This window comes from Bombina bombina, chromosome 8 (genome assembly GCF_027579735.1).
Source record: "Bombina bombina isolate aBomBom1 chromosome 8, aBomBom1.pri, whole genome shotgun sequence".
NCBI classification, from domain to species: domain Eukaryota; kingdom Metazoa; phylum Chordata; class Amphibia; order Anura; family Bombinatoridae; genus Bombina; species Bombina bombina.
The window spans coordinates 248,999,287-249,021,931 of NC_069506.1; the positions used below are offsets into that span (position 1 = coordinate 248,999,287).

At 37.8% G+C, this 22,645-nt stretch overlaps 1 protein-coding gene across 1 annotated transcript in view; it reads left to right on the forward strand.

Annotated features, from left to right (window-relative positions):
• Nucleotides 1–22,645, forward strand: part of LOC128638163 (sialoadhesin) — a 140,269-nt gene that overhangs the window by 71,344 nt on the left and 46,280 nt on the right. Inside the window, exon 4 of the mRNA XM_053690027.1 lies at nt 13,254–13,344. Within this exon, the coding sequence (XP_053546002.1) occupies nt 13,254–13,344 (91 nt within the window). The remainder of the gene's footprint in view (nt 1–13,253; nt 13,345–22,645) is intronic.

Consider the following 22,645-nt stretch of genomic DNA (forward strand, 5'->3'; position numbering starts at 1 on the left):
TATTTACTGCCTTATTTCTAAAGTAATGATAGCAACATCACAATGAGCATTCATAATATGAGACAAGTTTTAAAGTTGATTAAAATAGAATACTCATTCAGAATGTATAAATCATTGTTTTTTTAACTGGCTACCTTTAAGTATATTTTGAGTTCATGTCCCTTTAAATAAACATTTCACAATAATGCTTAATATATCATAAACCTAGGCACCTTCCTTTTGCTAAATGAGTTTAACATATGAGTAAAGCAAATTTAGATTAACTTCTAGATTGTTTTACACACTGACTGAAATATATTTATTAAATGAGGTCTTTTTTAGCCTTCAGCCTAGAGGGACATTAAGCTATATGTTATGTATGCATTTTGTATAATAATCTTATATTTGACCAACTTAATATATTTTGTTATTCAATCATTATATTGTAATTATATATATTCGTGGATTAAATACATCTCTACATAGGCTATTTTGATGCTGATTGTTGTTTGCATATAGATGCCTTATATCATTGACTAAGATATGTGCATTTATTTTTATTTTAACAAGTATATTTAAAGACTGAATGTAATTCTATAGTACATTCTAAATATGTTTAAATTCTTGTATGATATTTGTAACAATCTATACAAAATATACATTTTGAATGACCCCTTTAAGGACCCAAACATATTGTATTTTGATTTAACATTGACAAAATAAACTAAAGGGGAAATTACATTCTATATAGATATTTGATGTCTAACCCAAGAGGTAAGATTTTAATAAATACATAATATTACTAAGTATAGTTAAATGACTCCACTAGAAAATTACATAGATTAACCTGGCATCCAATAACTAATTTTTTAAAAATATCAAGTTAAATGACCTACCATTTATAAATGTAATAATTGTAAAATATTTTCTAATAATGTTTTGAGATACCTAAGGAAGATACATGATCTTATACAATTCTTTTTACATTCAACAACACTGTCACTTTCATGTAATTGAACCACTTCACCTTATTAAATGTTAAAACAATCATAATATTACTACATATCCTAAATATTTTTAATATATACTTTTTCAATATAAAAGCATTGAAGAATCTGACTCCCCAATTAATGTTAAAAGATATATTTTAATATTCTCGGAAGATTTTTATTTTCTACTATTAATGCATTATTTTCTCTTATGCATGTGCTTGTCAAATAGCCAACTACCAGTCATGGGAGTCCAAGTTTTATTTATTTACAGATTATATTGATATATATTAGAATCTGTTAAAAAGAAACATATATTTAATAGAAAATAATTAAATATTCCAGGAAGTCATCAGATGCCAATCTGAAATGACAAATAATAAAAATGGAACAAAGTTAATACACACGTTGTAAAATATTCATAAAATACATTTAAAATCATATGGTGTCTATGCTCTAACTTTGATCAACATTTTTTAAAGATAATCATTACATTGATTTTAAATTAATGAAATACATACACCATTATATTGTTGATTAAAAATTATATTTAAATATCAAAAATTAAAATTATACATAATAATGTATATCACATGTAAACAATATATGTATGCTGAACATAAATGTAATATTTCATGTCCATTCAAATACCTCTATATCAACTATAATATGTATTCCTTTTTCTGATTGTGATCCCTAAATATCTCATTAAGAACTAAATATGACTAATGTATGTAAGCTACTAATATTCTACAGTCTTCACTAGCATGCATTGGTACACCAACCTGGACAATGCATGGTCTTTGAAAGTCAATTCAGGGGTAAACAGTTGATCTTCAATAGGTGTATTATTCATCAGTTCATTAAATAGAGGACTGGGAAATACCATCTAAAAAAGTACAATCATCTAAGTGTCTGATTGTGATCCCTAAATATCTAATTAAGAACTAAATATGACTAATGTATGTAAGCTACTAATATTCTACAGTCTTCACTAGCATGCATTGGTACACCAACCTGGACAATGCATGGTCTTTGAAAGTCAATTCAGGGGTAAACAGTTGATCTTCAATAGGTGTATTATTCATCAGTTCATTAAATAGAGGACTGGGAAATACCATCTACAAAATAGAAAATCATCTAAGTGTCTCCAATAGGATGTCTCCACAGCCTTATTCTATCAAATAGTTTGCACTTACCATGTGAACATGTATTTGTATGGTTTTCAAGGTCAGCAGAATTGAAATATAATGCCAGACATGATCCCATTGGTATACTTCAATTTCAATCTTGGCTTTTTCCCCACTGTCAGTCTTGGAAATCTTCACTGTCAGGCTTCAAATTGTTCCCTTTCAGTCTTTAGATTAAGTCATCTCCCTAATGTAAGAAATTATATATAAAGATTTCATACAAGTGTGTGAATCAGTTCTGTACCCCTCTCCCACCCCCCATTTCATAATAAATATCTATCACTAGCTTACTAAGCCTGTGTATGAACCTGTGTTATTTTCTATCAAGTGTGAAGATGAGTCATATTGAGCAGAACAAACCTCTGTGTGACATTGAACCATAGTCATTCTAGAGTATCCCTTTCTGATTATGTACATTTTAAGTAATGTGTAAACAAAGTTATATTTTTTAAAATGTATGCCATATGATGTATTTGTGTACAAATCATGCCAGCAACAGTCCATACATTTCTACTTACCATCTGATGTCCTCTTTAAAAACCAGGTGGCAAAGACTCGCTATAGGACCCAATGCCCAGAGCATCACCTATATTATGAGAAATAAAGATTATTCTAACATTTGATCAATACTAACATGTTTGCACAATTCTCTACTTGTCATTTCCCTAGAGTTCACATCTATTGAAAATACTCCAGTGTAACTTCTATTATTTACCGTCTAAAGTGGCGGTTGATGACGTCTGCTCTGACATCAAGTCCCTCGTCCTGGAATTCCCCCTCTAGAACAGGATCATCCTCCTCATCTCTGAGGAGGTCTCTGTCCACCGGGACGGCCTGCAGCATCCCAGCCCGCTGTGCGATATTATGCAGGACGCTACAGGCTACAACGATCTTAGCCACCTTCTTTGGGTTGTACTGGAGTGCTCCTCCAGAACGGTCCAGGCACCTGAATCTCATCTTCAGGAGCCCGAACATCCTTTCAACCACCGCCCTGGTTCTCTTATGAGCCCTATTGTAGCGCTCCTCAGACACATCAGTTGGGCTACGCAAGGGGGTAATGAGCCAAGGCCGGCTCATGTACCCAGAATCACCTATAAATTTAGAACAGAACATAATTCAAACAGAATACTTAAACTAGTATATTGTTGTATAAATATATTTTTTTAAAACCATAATCCATATTAAAAGTTGTCAGAAACATAAAAAAAAAAAAAAAAATTTATATATAATTCTGTATCTTGCCATTTCATCTAAGACATGCTACATATGCGTATTTCTCCTAAACCAAACCTTGTGTAAAATGCTAACTACATGGTTACATTGCATTCTCTATCTGAACACTTAAGGTAAGACATGCTACATATCTGCATTTCAATAAAACTAGACATTAGCGGAAAAAGACAATGACAGGGTTAAATTGCATGAGATAATATCTTGCCATTTCATCTAAGACATGCTACATATGCGTATTTCTCCTAAACCAAACCTTGTGTAAAATGCTAACTACATGGTTACATTGCATTCTCTATCTGAACACTTAAGGTAAGACATGCTACATATCTGCTTTTCAATAAAACTAGACATTAGCGTCGGTAAATAACAAATGGTTAAATTTAATCCTATAGCTGAACATGACGCTAACAGTTAAAAAATACAGGGGCAATTGTCAAAATAATTAACCATGTTGAGCACAAATACTCACCAACGAGATAACCAGGGGGCATTTGTCTTTCCTCAAACTGTCTCCACAGGGACGACAGAGAGAGGATGCGGGCATCATGACAAGCCCCTCCAAAATTCGCATACACATGCATAATCCTCATCCGTGCGTCACAAACATACTGCACGTTGAGGCTATGAAAATGTTTGCGATTTCTGAAGGGCAAGTCATCAATTGGAGCACGCAGCGCAATGTGGGTACAATCAATGGCTCCCAAGACATTGGGCAATTGAGCAATATCAAAGAATTCCCGCTTCAGGCGCCTCCAATCACCATCATTCTGTGGGAATCCTATGTATTGCTTACTGATACGTACCATGGCGTCCAGAAAGTTATTAAACACCCCAGAGAATGTACCTTGAGCCAGGCCATGCATGTACAGTTCTCCGGATTGAAAACTCCCGGAGGCCAGGACGTATAGACAGCTTAGCATCTTACTCATGGGGGGAACAGCAGTCCTTATTTGTATACGTGGCTCCAAATGAGGTTTAAGAAGCTCGTAAAGGCCAATGAGCTGTTCGCGATCGAGACGATACTTATCAAAAACCTCAAAGTCGCTCATGTTTTCCAAGGTGGGTCTCACCCTGTAGACACGAGGACCTCGAACCAGACGACCCCTTCGTCTCGGTCTGAGCCGCCGAGGCTGCCTGATTCGACCAACAGCTAGTTCGCCAATAGCACCACCAGCAGCGTCTACCATGTCATCGTCATCCATCTTTCAAAACAGCGTAACAAGGTAAGCACTTGATCTGATGTGGATCACAAGTGATGCTTTGGCCATGTTGTTTGGGGGATTTATAGTACAATTAGTCCAATGGTAGTGAGTTTGTAATGATTGCTGATTGTATTCACCTGTTTGTATGTGAGCGGCGCGAATGCTTTCACAGTGGGCGTTTTTTTGTTGTTTGCTGAAATGTTGTTTTCCCCCAATGAATCTCAATGTGAAAGTGTCAAATATCACACATACAGTGCATGTTTGTAATGTTTGTTCATATGCGTAATCAATATTTATTAAACGCGATCTTATAGTAAAAAGCACACGTCCAGGCTAACATGAATGAAAGTGCATAGTTGTGTATAATGTGCATCGAATGTGATCGATCAATGTTGATGCAATATTGTTTGTAAACGATAAAGTAACATCTGCCATCTGTAGTATTGTATCTATACGTGATTAGCTAGATGTCAATATTGTATGCGTCCCTTTAAAATCGCACTAATACTGAATAACTTCCGGCTGTCATCTGTAGTATTGTATATATATAAGTGATTGCCGAGCTGTCAATATTGTATGCGTCCCTTTAAAATCGCAATAATAATTCCGAACTTCCCGTCTGCCATCTGTAGTATTGTATATATAAGTGATTGCCGAGATGTCAATATTGTATGCGTCCAATTCAAATCGCACTAATACTGAAGAACTTCCGGCTGTCATCTGTAGTATTGTATATATATAAGTGATTGCCGAGCTGTCAATATTGTATGCGTCCCTTTCAAATCGCAATAATAATTCCGAACTTCCCGTCTGCCATCTGTAGTATTGTATATATAAGTGATTGCCGAGATGTCAATATTGTATGCGTCCAATTCAAATCGCACTAATACTGAAGAACTTCCGGCTGTCATCTGTAGTATTGTATATATAAGTGATTGCCGAGCTGACAATATTGTATGCGTCCCATTAAAATCGCACTAATACTGAAGAACTTCCGGCTGTCATCTGTACTATTGTATATATAAGTGATTGCCGAGCTGTCAATATTGTACGCGTCCCTTTCAAATCGCAATAATAATTCCGAACTTCCCGTCTGCCATCTGTAGTATTGTATATATAAGTGATTGCCGAGCTGTCAATATTGTATGCGTCCCTTTCAAATGACACTAATACTGAAGCACTTCCGGCTGTCATCTGTAGTATTGTATATATAAGTGATTTTATATCTGACAATATTGTATGCGTCCCATAAAAATTGCACGAATACTGAATAACTTCCGGCTGTCATCTGTAGTATTGTATATATAATTGATTTGCGATCTGACAATATTTCTTAATTGTCCCATTGAAATCTCCATAATAATGCTGTTCAAAAGTGTGGTTTACGTATATGTTGTATTGTAGTATTGAGTGTTAAAGTTCCTAAAGGGGCGGTACAGTGGTGAATCTGTGATGTGTATGGTTGAATCTTGTAATGACGTCATGATATTATTAACCTGCCTATGTAGTTGTGAAATCCTCATTGTGTTGTTGTATTGTGCTACATTGTTATTGTGTGCTGAATAAAATCTAAATGTGTGCTTTGTGGTTGCGTGATGGGTGATGCGTGTTATGTACATGTACGTATATATTGTGATTGTGTCCCACATATGCTGACTTCTATATAGCGGTCTGGCATTGTTGTTCCTTCCCATAAAGTGACATCTGTAATCTGGTGTAATGATGTTCGTGTTGTACGTAATTCCTAATGGTTTCTGGTGATGGAATCATGATGTTACAAGTACCGTCAAATCCATATGTTGTGTTTTGTGATTCCTGTAGAGAATGTAATGTGTTTGTCCCCCATCATTTGAATGCACATGTATGAGTGAATGTTAAAAGTAATATATGTGCATCCATGAGTGATTATGTGTTAAGCCTATGTAGATATGCAGTTGCTGCAAGCATATGAGTTGAATAACTGAAATGCAATAATAAAGGTAAATGAGAGATGTTTCCCATTGTGTAGTGTTTGTGAATCCAGAAATGTGTATTGAATTTTATTTTAATTGTAAATGTAATTTTATTGAAATAATAATGTGTTACTAGTGATGTGGATTTGTAGTTGATGTAATCTAAAAGTGTGAAAAATATTTATGGTGTGGTGAATATTTAATATTAAAAACCATAAGCCCACCATAGGGAAATAGTAATTTCTTGATCTATTTATCCTAGCTGTGTCTAACGCATGAAATCATGTATTTTCTAGCGCTGGTATTTGGAGTTTTTCAGTCTACGCTATTTGCGTGCGTTAGGGAAATGAGGGTTTCGCGTGCACGAGCACGTCTTCCCAATAGAAGTCAATGGAGGCTCCAAAGATTTCTATTTTTTTTTTCTAAGACTGGTTTTCCTCGTAAAGTGAGTGACGTCATGATCTTGTGTGAAAAAGTAAATAAATCGTGTTCTTTTTGTAATAAATAAATATTTTGTGTATGTCATGTGGTGTATATTGTTTGTATGCATCGATGAGTGTATGTTTGTGATAATGTTATTCGTTAGATGTAGGTATATGAGGGTCTTTTCCCGTATGTCCATGTAAGTCAATGGGAAAATGGATTTGTGTGGATTTTTTTCAAACACCCGAGATCTCGCAACTTTAATCCTTTGTATTTTAACGAAAAAAAAAATAAATAAGAAAAATAAAGATAGTGTTGTGTTTGTATGAGTGTAAGTGTACTTTGTGTAATATTTGTTTTGTGATTCGTGGATGTTTTTTTTGGCGGTATATGTTTACTACTGGGTCTGAGGTGGCGGTAGAAAGGTGAGCGTTAGGTGTATTTTGAGTGGCGGTAAATAAACTCTAAATACCGGAGTGCGTAAGAAACCCGCGTTAGGAGCCTCTAACGCTGGTTTTTATGGCTAACGCCGAACTCTAAATCTAGGCCATAATGAGTAGGCATAACAGTGAGGAACATAAACAAGGAATTTGTCTTATAGAGCAACAAAGTTTAACAAGTGTCAAGCCCCTATCTCCAAGATCTAGTCTATACCCGACGTATGGGTCATGTAACTTATTAAAGTAAATGGGAGATATGGGGATATGTCGCCGGACCATATAGCTAGAATGAGATTATATAGGCAGTATTGTGCTACTAAGTATCCGGCAGGTATAAGTAGGGAAATAGGTTATATCACGGGACTAGGAAAGCCTGAATATAACATTTTAAACCTAGGCAGGCTAGTAAGCATCTAACCAAAGATATAACAGGGAACTTATGGTAGGTTAGCATAACAGGAAAATATAGCGTTATATGTAAGGGATTAGGGGCTTCAAAATATTGATTCAACAGCCAAAAAAAATTATCACAATAAAACACATCCTGTTTTCTAGTAGGTTAAAGAGTACCAACGATATTATATAGAAAAATAAACTAATACAGGGTAAAAATTAAACTCAAGAATTATAACTCTCATAATCAATATATTATAATACCCTACGAACAAATGGCTGACATTTCACAGATTGTCCCAAAGTAAGAGAAGCGGGTAGCAAGAGTATCTGAGATAAATCATCATATAGCCATAATTGGGACAGATTATGCCAAAGGCATCAACTTTCTTCCAGGACACAACAGGTCAAGTTCCAAGAGGTAGAATGCTGAAAATCTGAGGCATCAGACCAAAACATCATCATGACAGACTATAGCATAAACACCCATGTGGCCCGGGCAGCACAGGACAAGATCAAGCTGTGAGAAGTCTCAGAGGGGGCTCCAGGGTGGCCCCTCAGCAGCGAAACGGCCTGCTGCATTACCCCACTCCCGATCTGGCAACAGGTAGAGGAGGAAGCTGCATGAGTGAGAAGGATACTTCTGCGTGCGTCTTTAGCCACCTGAAGCCATTGCAGCAAAGTGTGTTAGTTGGCAAACGTTTTGTGACCTGAACATAAGCAGTGAAATGTCTCATGGGTGCGTTCTGCCAAGAGTAAGCGGCGCTCTTTGTCTGACAGTGAGACTGAGTATCTCCTGCCCCGGGCGTTCTCTGGTATATTGTAGCCTCGGCATGCAAAGAGGTAAGACCGAATGATAGACTGTCATAAATTGGCCCCTGTAAAGTCCGGTCAGAGCACTCAGACATGTGGCATCCACATTTCCCATCCTTCCCCACAGAAACAACAGCATCGTTGGTCCCTGCAGAGCAGGTCCCCATATATAGTGCTCTCACCGGATCGAGACTAGGTAAGTGGTCTTGAAGTGACACAACAGCGCCTCCTGATAACATCTGTGTGGAGTTACAGACGGACCTCAATTCTTGGGTCAGCATAAGATGTTGAGTGTCCAGTCTGCTGATTAAAATCAAAATAGCGCTAGATACCTGCGCCTCCATTGTGAATAAGAGAGCCGTTGAGGATATTTAAATGTGGGCTATGCTGCCCCGTGTGAAGTCTCGAGTTAGTGTGTCTCGAGTTCGTTGTGTACGGCTATCTTCTCTGAGGGTCAGTCTCTAAATCTCCAATGCACAGGAAGTCAAATCAGTGAGTTTTATGTCAGAATGGCGCCCAAGCGATTGGCCGCAGCAGTCCTCAATCACTATGGCAATGTTGTACGGTCCTCCCTGTGAGCCATTATAACTATTTGATGCCGACATAGATCCTTACTGCTATGTGGTGTGGGTCCTTAAATGCAGGTGTCATTATCTGCAGTTCTCATAGGAGCTCGGCGGAGCTGCTGCTTGGTGTAGGCCCTGTGACGCCATTTGTTGATACTGCCTGCCATGTCTAGTGCTTACTTTTCTGCACAAAATGCCTTGAGGTCTGGGTGGAGGGGGTTTACCCCTAAAGGCTACATCAATTTGTGATATGTTTTTGAGTATATTTTAGCCCGTATTTATCGGCTATCTGTCGTTGGGCTCTGGAGCTCTTCAGATAAGCTGCCATATTCCCTGCGGTCAGGCTCCGCCCCCCCCACTTCTTGCCTTTTAACGCCGGGTTTGTAAAAACCTGTAATATCAGCGCTGTAGCTAGGTGAGCGGTGACAATAACGTGCAAGTTGGCACCGCACCCCTCATAACACAAAACTCGTAATCTAGCCGATAGTTAGGTTCTCATGTGATTAAAAAAAAAAAAATCCTATTATAAAAATATCATTATTCTTTTGATATTCTTTGCTGAAGATTATACCTAGGTAGTCTCATTGGAGCTCTGGAGTGTGCGCATGTGTTTAGCACTATATGGCAGCATTGATTGTATCATTGTATAAGGTTTCTGAAAATATTGGGATTGATTCCAAACCTTCAGAATTAGTTTATTGGTGTTTTTATGGCTCCCAGTCATTGTTTGTTTATCAAATTCTGAGTGATTACAATAAAAACAAAAACACAATTTCTGTTATTGAGAAAATCAGATCAGATCCAACCATATAACAGGAAAATCACACATTGGATGCACGGACAGTAATGTCTGGCGATCACATTCATCCTGACTATGGGTTTTGTGCTTTATTTCAGTAACGTAAAAAACACTATGGGCAAGATTACATATGTGGTGTAGCCCACAAAAGCCGGCAATGCCAGTTTTTAGACTGATGTCGCGATCACATATAGGCGCAGCATACAAATGTGGCACGTTTATATTTCACCCATCGCCCGCAATATTTTCTTCCATAAACTAACATAGAAATTTTACTCCAATTTCAACTCGCCAGACATAGGCAGGCGCAGCAAGCCTTGTGCTTAAGATATGAGCACCGTAACCCACTTGAAGTTTTAGCAAACACCTTATGAATGCGCAATATCTACCTGTCAACCTCCATCCCCCCACCGCAATAACTAAATAAAATGTATTAACCCCTAATCCGCCAACCCCCACATCGCAAAGTACATTAAGGGGCAATGGGTAGTTTAGTTTTTTTTATTTTGGGGGTTTGGTGGGTGGCCCTTTTACAAAAGGTCCTTTTAAGCGATATTGGTAGTTTAGTGTTAGATTAGGGGGTGTTTTTATTTTGGGGGGCTTTTTTATTTTTATAGGGGTATTAGATAAGTTTTAAAAAAATTATTTTGGATAATTTAATTTTGTTTTTTTCTGGAATTTTAGAATTTTTTTTTTGTAACAGATTTTTTATTTTAATTTAATCTTCGTTTTTTTTATGCAATGTTAGGATTTTTTTTTATTATTTTAAATTTAGGATTTTTTTATTTTTGTAATTTTTAATTAATTTATTAGTAAGGCAGTCTTTTAAATTTGATGTAATTTGGCGTCAATTTAGGGGGTGTTAGGTTAGGGGTCTTAGTGATTAAATTAGTTATTTGAGTTGTGGGGGGTGGTGGTTTAGGGGTTAATAGGTTAATTAGGTATATTGCATTGTGGGGGGTCAGCGGTTTAGGGGTTAATAGTGTTAATAGGTATATTGCATTGTGTGGGTTGGCAGATTAGGGGTTAATAGTGTTAATAGGTAGATTGTGTGGGTTGACAGTTTAGGGGTTAATAGTGTTAATACATAGATTGCGTTGTGTCGGTTTGTGGATTAGGGGTTAATATTGTTAATAGGTAGATTGTGTTGTGGGAGTTGGCAGATTAGGGGTTAATAGTGTTAATAGGTAGATTGCATTGTGGGGGGATGACAGATTAGGTGTTTATCATTTTATTAGGTAGATTGCATTGAGAGGGGTTGGCCATTTAGAGGTTAATACACTTTATTATTAGTTGTGATGTGGAGGGATGGCGGATATAGGGGTTTTGATGAGTCGGGTTTATTTTTGGGAGGCAGGTTAGACTTTTACAGGCGATGTAACATTTTTTTGTATTTTACTCAGGCGCTGGCAGTTTATAAACTGCCGTAAGTCATTGGCGACTGAACATCGCCAGTTTATCCAACACCGCCAGTTTATCATCTGGCAGCGCCATATATGTGATTCACCCAATGTGCTAGGTAAACTTATGGAGGACGCGGGTTTCAGTAGTTGCACTGAAGCCTACACCGCATATGTAATCTCGCCCACTGAATTCAGCACATAAAAGGTGTTGATAAAGTACAAAACTGGACTTTTTAACATGTTTGACCGTATTTAAAGGCAAATTGAAACAATTAAATTATCTTGAAAATGTGCAATAAATTCTGAAACAGCCACAGACTCCATTTAGATGTATATATCAATATATATCAATATATGGGGGTCGATTTACCAATGTCTGGCGGACATGATACGCTATAGCGTATTATGTCCGCGATACATCGCTGAATGCCGACAGCATACGCTGTAGGCATTTAACATTGCACAAGCAGCTCTGGTGAATCGCTTGTTCAATGCTGCCCCCTGATTGGCCACTAGCAGGTGGTGTCAATCAACCTGATCATATATGATTGGGCGGATTGATGTCCGCAGCCTCAGAGGCAGCAGACCAGTTAAGGAGCAGTGGTCTTAAGACTGCTGTTTTATAACTGCTGTTTCCGGCGAGCCTAAAGGCTCGCATAAAAACAGGAGCATCAGGGGCCATTCAGCCCTTGATAAATCGACCCCATGGTCTAGATTCATTAAACCTATATCCAGCACCAATATATAGTCCCTCAGTAATGGATATTCATATATGTACATGTATTTAATAAACAGATACATCATATCCAGTAAAGCTAACAAGATTTGTAGAAAACACAAGAAAATGGAAATCCCAACCACAACATTGAGAAATTATGCTTTTAATATCTTAGTTTTTATTTCATAATTGCATTTTAGCGATTGTAAGGTACAATTTGCTTATCTTTTAAACAGGGTTTGTCTTGGCAATTATCAGAAGTTAAGTATTTGCCATTCAGTTGTGTTTTTATAAAACCACAATATTATTACATTTATAGAAATGTGACACTTTTTTATAGTGAGAGTGAGGTTTGGAAATCACAGTCTTTACAGTGGTTTTTGGAAATGTAGTTTCGTTAGTGAGTTTTGAAACGTTGGACTATCTTTGAAACCTTGTCAGTTGATGGTTTCATGATTTACATTGTGAGAACTGTTAAATCCTGTTTAAGAAGATGAAATACGTTGCAACCACTTTATTCTAATGGGAATTAATATCCTGCACTGTTCTTGAACAGGATGACTATCTCACCAAAATAAATAATGAGGTTTTCTTAATGAATTTAAAAAAATTAAAAACATATTTTAACATATTAAAGTTTTAAAACACAATTGATCAAACGGGCCCAATATACCCATGATGCCCATATAGAAATGGAATTCATATTGTTTAGCACTCATCATAAAGACCACTCTATCTACTAGCAAAATGCAGACACAGACTCTTTTAATTGACTCAATAGGCATTTTGGTAATTGGCATTTATTATCAGCAGAAGACCTGTGCATACTCCTGAGCACCTATGTGCCTACATAGGCTTACTCTTCAACAAAGAATACCAAGAAAACAAAGCAAATTGTGATTAGATTTTTTTTTAACTGCATGCTTTATTTAAACCATAAACATTTAATTTTAACTTTACTCTCCCTTTAATGTAATTTGTTCTGCATTATAATAAAACTAGATCAGTAGTAATTCTTGCAATGTGGAATTCTATTTTTGGTTAACATCATTTTGTTGTATTGTGACACATATTCCTACATTAATCAAACAAAAAATAAATACAAAATTAAATTAAATAACCACAGCCATTTTATGTTGTTTTGTACTCATAGCGGCATCCAAGAGACATATATACATCATTATATCTGTGGTGTCTGGAATGATCTGTCTTCTTCTTCTACTTGGCATCTACATTTATTTGAGGTACAGAAATTGAAAATGATTCTCCATTGAAAGATTTTTTTTACTAATGTGTGTCTATAAAAGTTTATAGTTAAGGATTATATTGTGAAGACTCTGAGCTCACTTCCATTGAGGTGTTAAAAATGTAGCCGTAAGCTACCGAAGCAGCCGGCAGCTAAAAGTAAATTAAGGCTACATTCTAGTACCAGGTTTCCATTCAAAAGGATAGCGTGTTGCACGCAGTCACTCTTTTCAACCATACGTAAGTTTGCGCTGCCATCTGATGTTGGATTCAATTAAAAGCGCGCCATAACAAGTTCATTGCCATGGTAACCTGACCTCTGTCTATAAGAATAATGGTTTGTGCCTGCGCTCTTTACCTGTGATCTACTCTAGATAGAAAGACACAGGAGATAGTTAAGCTAGTAGGAGTTTGGTGGTTTGTTTAGTTATTGTGAGTTAGTGGAGAGTTGGAGATTTTTGTTTGATACATTCATATATTTGTAGGCTCATATTATAATATATTTGTAGGCTCATATTATATATTAGGAACACACACACATCCATACATTAGTTAATTAACACATTAGTTTATACATACAAACACACACACATTTATTTGATGCAAACACATTCACATTCATTTTTCATTTCATTAACCCCCCATATCCCCATCATCCTTTTTACCCCTTTCATTAACCCCCTATCCCACTTCTCATCTCCCCTTTACCTACCCTTCCCTTAACTACTACATAACTTTATTTTCCTTTTATTCATTTATACATTTGCCCATTAATTTTTTGATTTACATCCCATATTATTTTGCTCTGATTTTTTATAATCTCATATACTGTATATATATATATATATATATATATATATATATATATATATATATATATATATATATAAATCAGTAACAAAAACTTGCACTCGCTGGTCTTTTTTTTAAAAAAACACACTTTTTACTGTGAATACATAGGGGGGTAGTTATCAAGCCATCAACCTCAAATACGCTGGAATTTTGCAGCGTATTTGTGGCGAGGCTGATGTGCCTTAGTTATCAAAGGCTCGAGACTGGCAAAAGTAGAATTTTGTGACGTAAGCTTCGATCCGCCGGACTCAGTGTGACACAGATCGATTCTTACGTCACTCCAGATGTTCCGCACACAAGTGTGGCACATTCTCACTACTTTTGCTAGTTATCAAATGACTAGTAGGTACGCTTGGCACTTTTACGGCCTAGCATACCTGGTTTTCAATCCGCCGCCCCTGGAGGCGGCGGATCCCATAGGAATCAATGGGAGTCTGACCATAGCGAAAGTACAAATTCGCTGCTGCCAGACATCCCATTGATTTCTATGGGAGCTGTCTGCACCTAACACCCTAACATGTACCCCGAGTCTAAACACCACTAATCTGTCCCCCCTACACCGCCGCAACTAAATAAAGTTATTACCCCCTAAACCACCGCTCCCAGAGCCCACCGCAAGCTACTCTATACATATTAACCCCTAAACCGCCGCTCCCGGAGCCCACCGCAACTATAAAAAATGTATTAACCCCTAAACCGCCGCTCCCTGAACCCGCCGCAACCTATATTAAATGTATTAACCCCTATCCTGCCCCCCTACACCGTCGCCACCTATAATAAATGTATTAACCCCTAATCTGCCCCCCCTACACCGTCGCCACCTATAATAAATTTATTAACCCCTATCCTGCCCCCCACTACGCCGCCGCCACTGTAATAAAATTATTAACCCCTAAACCTAAGTCTAACCCTAACCCTAACGCCCCCCTAACTTAAATGTTAATTAAATAAATCTAAATAATATTTTTATTATTAACTAAATTAATCCTATTTAAAACTAAATACTTACCTTTAAAATAAACCCTAATATAGCTACAATATAAATAATAATTATATTCTAGCTATTTTAGGATTTATTTTTATTTTACAGGCAACTTTCAATTTATTTTAACTAGGTACAATAGCTATTAAATAGTTATTAACTATTTAATAGCTTACCTAGCTAAAATAAACTGAAATTTACCTGTAAAATAAATCCTAACCTAAGTTATAATTACACCTAACACTACACTATACTTTAATAAATTATTCCTATTTAAAACTAAATACTTACCTGTAAAATAAACCCTAATATAGCTACAATATAAATAATAATTATATTGGAGCTATCTTAGGATTTATATTTATTTTACAGGTAACTTTGTATTTATTTTATCTAGTTAGAATAGTTATTAAATAGTTATTAACTATTTAATAACTACCTAGCTAAAAGAAATACAAAATTACCTGTAAAATAAATCCTAACCTAAGTTACAATTAAACCTAATACTACACTATCATTAAATTAATTAAATAAACTACCTACAAATAACTACAATTAAATACAATTACATAAACTAACTAAAGTACAAAAAATAAAAAAAGCTAAGTTACAAAAAATAAGTTACAAACATTTTACAAATATTACAACAATTTTAAGCTACTTACACCTAATCTAAGCGCCTTAATAAAATAACAAACCCCCCAAAAATAAAAAAATGCCCTACCCTATTCTAAATTAAATAAAGTTCAAAGCTCTTTTACCTTACCAGCCCTTAAAAGGGCCTTTTGTGGGGGCATGCCCCAAAGTTCAGCTCTTTTGCCTGTAAAAGAAAAATACAACCCCCCCCAACATTAAAACCCACCACCCACATACCCCTAATCTAACCCAAACCCCCCTTAAAATAACCTAACACTAATCCCCTGAAGATCATCCTACCTTTAGTTGTCTTCACTCAGCCGAGCCACCGATGGAACTGAAGAGGACATCCGGACCGGCAGAAGTTATCCTCCAAGGGGCGCTGAAGAAATCTTCCATCCGATGAAGTGATTCTCCAAGCGGCGCTGAAGAAATCTTCCATCCGGGCGAGGTCATCTTCCAAGAGGCGCTGAAGAAGTCTTCTATCCGGGCGAGGTCATCGTCGAAGCCGGGTCTTGAATGTTCATCCCGCCGACGCGGAACATCCACCTTTCCCGACGAACTACCGACGAATGAAGGCTCCTTTAAGGGACGTCATCCAAGATGGCGTCCCTTCAATTCCAATTGGCTGATAGGATTCTATCAGCCAATCGGAATTAAGGTAGGAAAAATCTGATTGGCTGATGGAATCAGCCAATCAGATTCAAGTTCAATCCGATTGGCTGATCCAATCAGCCAATCAGATTGAGCTCGCATTCTATTGGCTATTCCGATCAGCCAATAGAATGCGAGCTCAATCTGATTGGCTGATTGGATCAGCCAATCGGATTGAACTTGAATCTGATTGGCTGATTCCATCAGCCAATCAGATTTTTCCTACCTTAATTCCGATTGGCTGATAGAATCCTATCAGCCAATCGGAATTGAAGGGACGCCATCTTGGATGACGTCCCTTAAAGGAGCCTTCATTCGTCGGTAGTTCGTCGGGAAAGGAGGATGTTCCGCGTCGGCGGGATGAACATTCAAGACCCGGCTTCGACGATGACCTCGCCCGGATAGAAGACTTCTTCAGCGCCTCTTGGAAGATGACCTCGCCCGGATGGAAGATTTCTTCAGCGCCCCTTGGAGGATAACTTCTGCCGGTCCGGATGTCCTCTTCAGTTCCATCGGTGGCTCGGCTGAATGAAGACAACTAAAGGTAGGATGATCTTCAGGGGATTAGTGTTAGGTTATTTTAAGGGGGGTTTGGGTTAGATTAGGGGAATGTGGGTGGTGGGTTTTAATGTTGGGGGGGGTTGTATTTTTCTTTTACAGGCAAAAGAGCTGAACTTTGGGGCATGCCCCCACAAATTTCCTTTTAAGGGCTGGTAAGGTAAAAGAGCTTTGAACTTTATTTAATTTAGAATAGGGTAGGGCATTTTTTTATTTTGGGGGGGTTTGTTATTTTATTAGGGGTCTTAGATTAGGTGTAAGTAGCTTAAAATTGTTGTAATATTTGTAAAATGTTTGTAACTTATTTTTTTATTTTTTGTAACTTAGCTTTTTTTATTTTTTGTACTTTAGTTAGTTTATGTAATTGTATTTAATTGTAGTTATTTGTAGGTAGTTTATTTAATTAATTTAATGATAGTGTAGTATTAGGTTTAATTGTAATTTAGGTTAGGATTTATTTTACAGGTAATTTTGTATTTCTTTTAGCTAGGTAGTTATTAAATAGTTAATAACTATTTAATAACTATTCTAACTAGCTAAAATAAATACAAAGTTACCTGTAAAATAAATATAAATCCTAAGATAGCTCCAATATAATTATTATTTATATTGTAGCTATATTAGGGTTTATTTTACAGGTAAGTATTTAGTTTTAAATAGGAATAATTTATTAAAGTATAGTGTAGTGTTAGGTGTAATTATAACTTAGGTTAGGATTTATTTTACAGGTAAATTTCAGTTTATTTTAGCTAGGTAAGCTATTAAATAGTTAATAACTATTTAATAGCTATTGTACCTAGTTAAAATAAATTGAAAGTTGCCTGTAAAATAAAAATAAATCCTAAAATAGCTAGAATATAATTATTATTTATATTGTAGCTATATTAGGGTTTATTTTAAAGGTAAGTATTTAGTTTTAAATAGGAATAATTTAGTTAATAATAAAAATATTATTTAGATTTATTTAATTAATATTTAAGTTAGGGGGGTGTTAGGGTTAGGGTTAGACTTAGGTTTAGGGGTTAATAATTTTATTACAGTGGCGGCGGTGTAGGGGGGGCAGGATAGGGGTTAATACATTTATTATAGGTGGCGACGGTGTAGGGGGGGCAGGATAGGGGTTAATAAATGTAATATAGGTTGCGGCGGGTTCAGGGAGCGGCGGTTTAGGGGTTAAACTATTTATTTATTTGCGGCGAGGTGCGGGATCAGCAGGATAGGGGTTAATAATTTTATTATAGAGGGCGACGGTATAGGGGGGGGCAGGATAGGGGTTACTAGGTATAATGTAGGTGGCAGCGGTGTCCGGGAGCGGCGGTTTAGGGGTTAATACATTTATAAGAGTTGCGGCAGGGTCTAGGAGCGGCGGTTTAGGGGTTAATACATTTATAAGACTTGCGGCGGGGTCTAGGAGCGGCAGTTTAGGGGTTAGTAACTTTATTTAGTTGCGGGGGGCTCCGGAGGCGCCGGTATAGGGGGTAGAACAGTGCAGTTTAGTGTGAGTGCTTAGTGACTGGCTAGCAAGAAAGCTGTCAAACAGCCGAAGAGCAGCGAGATCGGATGAGTGATAACTCTCACAGTCCGCTGCTCATCGCCCCGCGGCTTTTTGACAGCTTTTTTTGATAACTTAGGCGTATTTTTTCAGGTCCGCGGCGGCGAAGGTAGGCGAGCTTAGGCGAGCGTATTGGGTCGGCTAAGGCAGGAAAGTAGACACGTTGATAACTACCCCCCATAGTGACGTTTCGGGGACAAAATATCCCCTTCCTCAGATATTTTGTCCCCCGAAACGTCACTATTTATTCACAGTAAAAAGTGTGTTTTTTTTTTTAAAAAAAGACCAGCGAGTGCAAGTTTTTGTTACTGTTATCTATCCTGTACTAGTACTCTGGCAGTTGATCTGAGAAGTGAGGTGCTCTCCTGCGTTCTATTATATATATATATTATTTAGCCCATCCCTTTTTTCCTTCACATCCCTTATTATTTAGCTCTAATATTTTTATAATCCCTTATTTATTTTTCATTTGATTATTTAGCCCATCCTTTTTTTACATCCCTTTGTTTAATTTCACCCCCACCTTTTATTTTTATTTGCAGGGATATAGATTAGAGTTAGTTAGAGAGTTAGTGTTGGGGATATTTAATTTATGGTTTAGTTAGGCAAATTAGTGTAGGCAAGTAAGCCTAATGTTAGGTTAGAGTTAGGGAGGAAGGAGAAAGGGATGGATAGGCCTAGTGGAGTTGGGAGGGGGTGGCTAGGGGGATAGAGGGAGGGGGTCATAGGGAGTAGTCTGGGCAGGTCTGGGGGCCAAGGTTTGGGTGGAGGATTTGTCCTTCCTCAAACCCTGGCAGTGGAGGGAAGGATAGAGGTTGGAAGAGATGAGATGGGAGGAGAGAGGAGGAGTCAGCCTCAACTAGGAACACAAAGAAGAGGGAGAGTGGGCAGAGTATGGAAAGTGGGCATGGGGCTGGTGGTAGCCTGTCACAGCCTGCAGGGACAGAGGAGGGAGAGAGAGCTGGTCCCCACTCACAGGAGGGAGAGTCTGTGTCTGCTGGCCCTGCAGGTGTTAAGGGCAGGCTAAGAGAGGAGAGGTACTCTGAGGAGGAGAATGAGGCTCTGGTTGAGGTCTACTTGGAGGGGCACCCCAGCTGGAGAACCCTAACCTGAGGATGGGTCTACGGAATCAATTGTGGGAGGAGATACGAGTGGCAATCAGTTGCTTAGGCCGCAATCATTCAACTGCAAGCATAAAGCACCGTTACATGACTGCAGGAGGGAAACCAAAGCAAAGGTGGCTCAGCAAGCAAAATATGCATGTGGGAGAGGTGGAGGTCCTAGTAAGCGGATTCATCTTAAGCAATGGAAGGAGATGCTGTCTAATGTCATCTCGGGTGAAGCTGTCCTAGGATGTAAGGGGACAATAAATACCTCTGTGCCACCTGAAGAGGTGTATAAAGGTGAATATTCTATATTAAATATAACCAAATATATGATGTATATATGTTTTAGATAATAAATATCCATTTGCTTTTAGCTAGAAAAGTCAATTTACATAGTTGTATTTAATATGTTCAGCAAGTACTTTGTATAGTATATCTGCTCTGACAAGCAAGGATATTGATAATATAATATCCAATAATATCAAACATTTCATATAAATCTGTCATTAACAATGTTCCTTTAAGAAACAGTCTATAAAGATTTATAAGTTATGGTCACATATGCTTAGATTTTATACCAAATACACTATATGTATGTGTGTGTGTATATATATATATATATATATATATATATATATATATATATATCCATCCATGTATATCTTACCTGCTGGCACCCTGGCAGTTCCTTATTAGGTGAGAGTGCTCTTTTTCTGGACTTTATATATATATATATACACACACACACACACATATGAAATATAATTGTTTGTATTGTTATGCTACAAAGTAATATATTCTATTAGATAGATAATTAATGTATACATATATTTATTTGTAGGTTCCAAACAGGAGGAGTATGAAGCATCACCAACACCACAGCAAGATGTTCCTGAATTCACTGAGGAGCATGAGGATGTGTATGGCGAAACTACCTCCTATATCAGTCTCCTAGAAAGTGATACATAGCAGCCCAGGGCATATGAGGTGGAGGATGTACTGTATCAGACCCTTTTCCATCTATCTCTGAGACGACATACCATGTTATGGGTTATGAACCCCAGCAGACTCATCCTCCTCAACACTGGCAGTTCATGCATCCTCCGCAGCAACAGATAACACCCCCCCCACAGCTGCACCCATAGCAGATGATGCACCCGCAGCAGATGATGCACCCACCACATCAGATGATGCACCTACCACAGTAGATGATGCACCCCCAGAACTTCATCCTCTGCAGCAGATTATGCCCCCACCACAGCAGCATAAAGATCTGCATCATCTGTACTATATGCCTCCCCCTCCTATCGTACACCAGGAATCCACACCAACACAACTACCACCCACTGCACACACCAATGTTTTCCCAACGGTGCCATCAAAGACAACCTCTCATATACCAATATGGAGAGACACCCCTGGAACCAGCCAACAATTGGTTCCTGAGACACGAAGTCTACATCAGGGTCCGGCACAGTCCCAGCAGGATGATCTACTGAAGATGATCCATAGAGAGCTTAGGCTGTCCAGGCTCCAGCAGCAGCAGGCTTTCAGGAGGCTACATAGCCAAATGGACATACATAATGCCTCACTCATCCGCCTGACAGAGGCAGTGGAGAGGCTCGCGAATAGACCGCAAACTCCCTCCTCACTTGCACCCTCTGCCATCTCCCTGCAAGACCCTGAATCCTGTCTTTTAGTCTCACATTCAGCTGGTGGGTGTCGCAAAAGATTCCACACTTCTCCCCCAAGTACCTCTCCTCCAAAGGCCAAATCCCATCGCAAGAATTAAGAATATTTATGTAAACATTTTCTCCCCAAAGATATATCATATCTAATTTCTTTCATGTAATTTGCAAGAGTCCATGAGCTAGTGACGTATGGGATATACATTCCTACCAGGAGGGGCAAAGTTTCCCAAACCTCAAAATGCCTATAAATACACCCCTCACCACACCCACAATTCAGTTTTACAAACTTTGCCTCCCATGGAGGTGGTGAAGTAAGTTTGTGCTAGATTCTACGTTGATATGCGCTTCGCAGCAGGCTGAAGCCCGGTTTTCCTCTCAGAGTGCAGTGAATGTCAGAGGGATGTGAAGAGAGTATTGCCTATTTGAATACAATGGTCTTCCTCTAGGGGATCTATTTCATAGGTTCTCTGTTATCGGTCGTAGAGATTTCTTCTCCTACCTCCCTTTTCAGATCGACGATATACTCTTATATACCATTACCTCTACTGATTCTCGTTTCAGTACTGGTTTGGCTATCTACTATATGTAGATGAGTGTCATAGGGTAAGTAAGTCTTATTTTATTTATGACACTCTAAGCTATGGTTGGGCACTTTATATGTAAAGTTCTAAATATATGTGTTTAAACTTATATTTGCCATGATTCAGGATAATCAGTATTCCTTCATTCAGACTGTCAGTTTCATTATTTGGGATAATGCATATGAATAAATAATTTTTTCCTTACCTTAAAAATTTTCAATTTACTTTTTTCCCTGCGGGCTGTTAGGCTTGCGCGGGCAGAAAATGCTTCAATTTATTGCGTCATTCTTGGCGCAAACTTTTTTGGCACAAAATTCTGTCATTTGACGCCGGAAGTTTGTTCGTGGTTGCGTCATTTTTTGATGTATGTGTGTTACAGAGGTTCTTTGCGCCAAAAAATGTGGGCGTCGTTTTTGACATCAGAGGATGTGGCGTCATACTTGGCGCCAAAAAATATGGGCGTTGTATTTGGCGCCAATAATGTGGGCGTCATACTTGGCGCCAAAAAATGTGGGCGTCATTTTGGTCTCCACCTTTTTTCACATTATTTAAGTCTCACTTTTTCATTGCTTCTGGTTGCTAGAGGCTTATTTATTTTGCATATTTTCCCATTCCTGAAACTGTCATTTAAGGAATTTGATAATTTTGCTTTATATGTTGTTTTTTCTATTACATATTGCAAGATGTC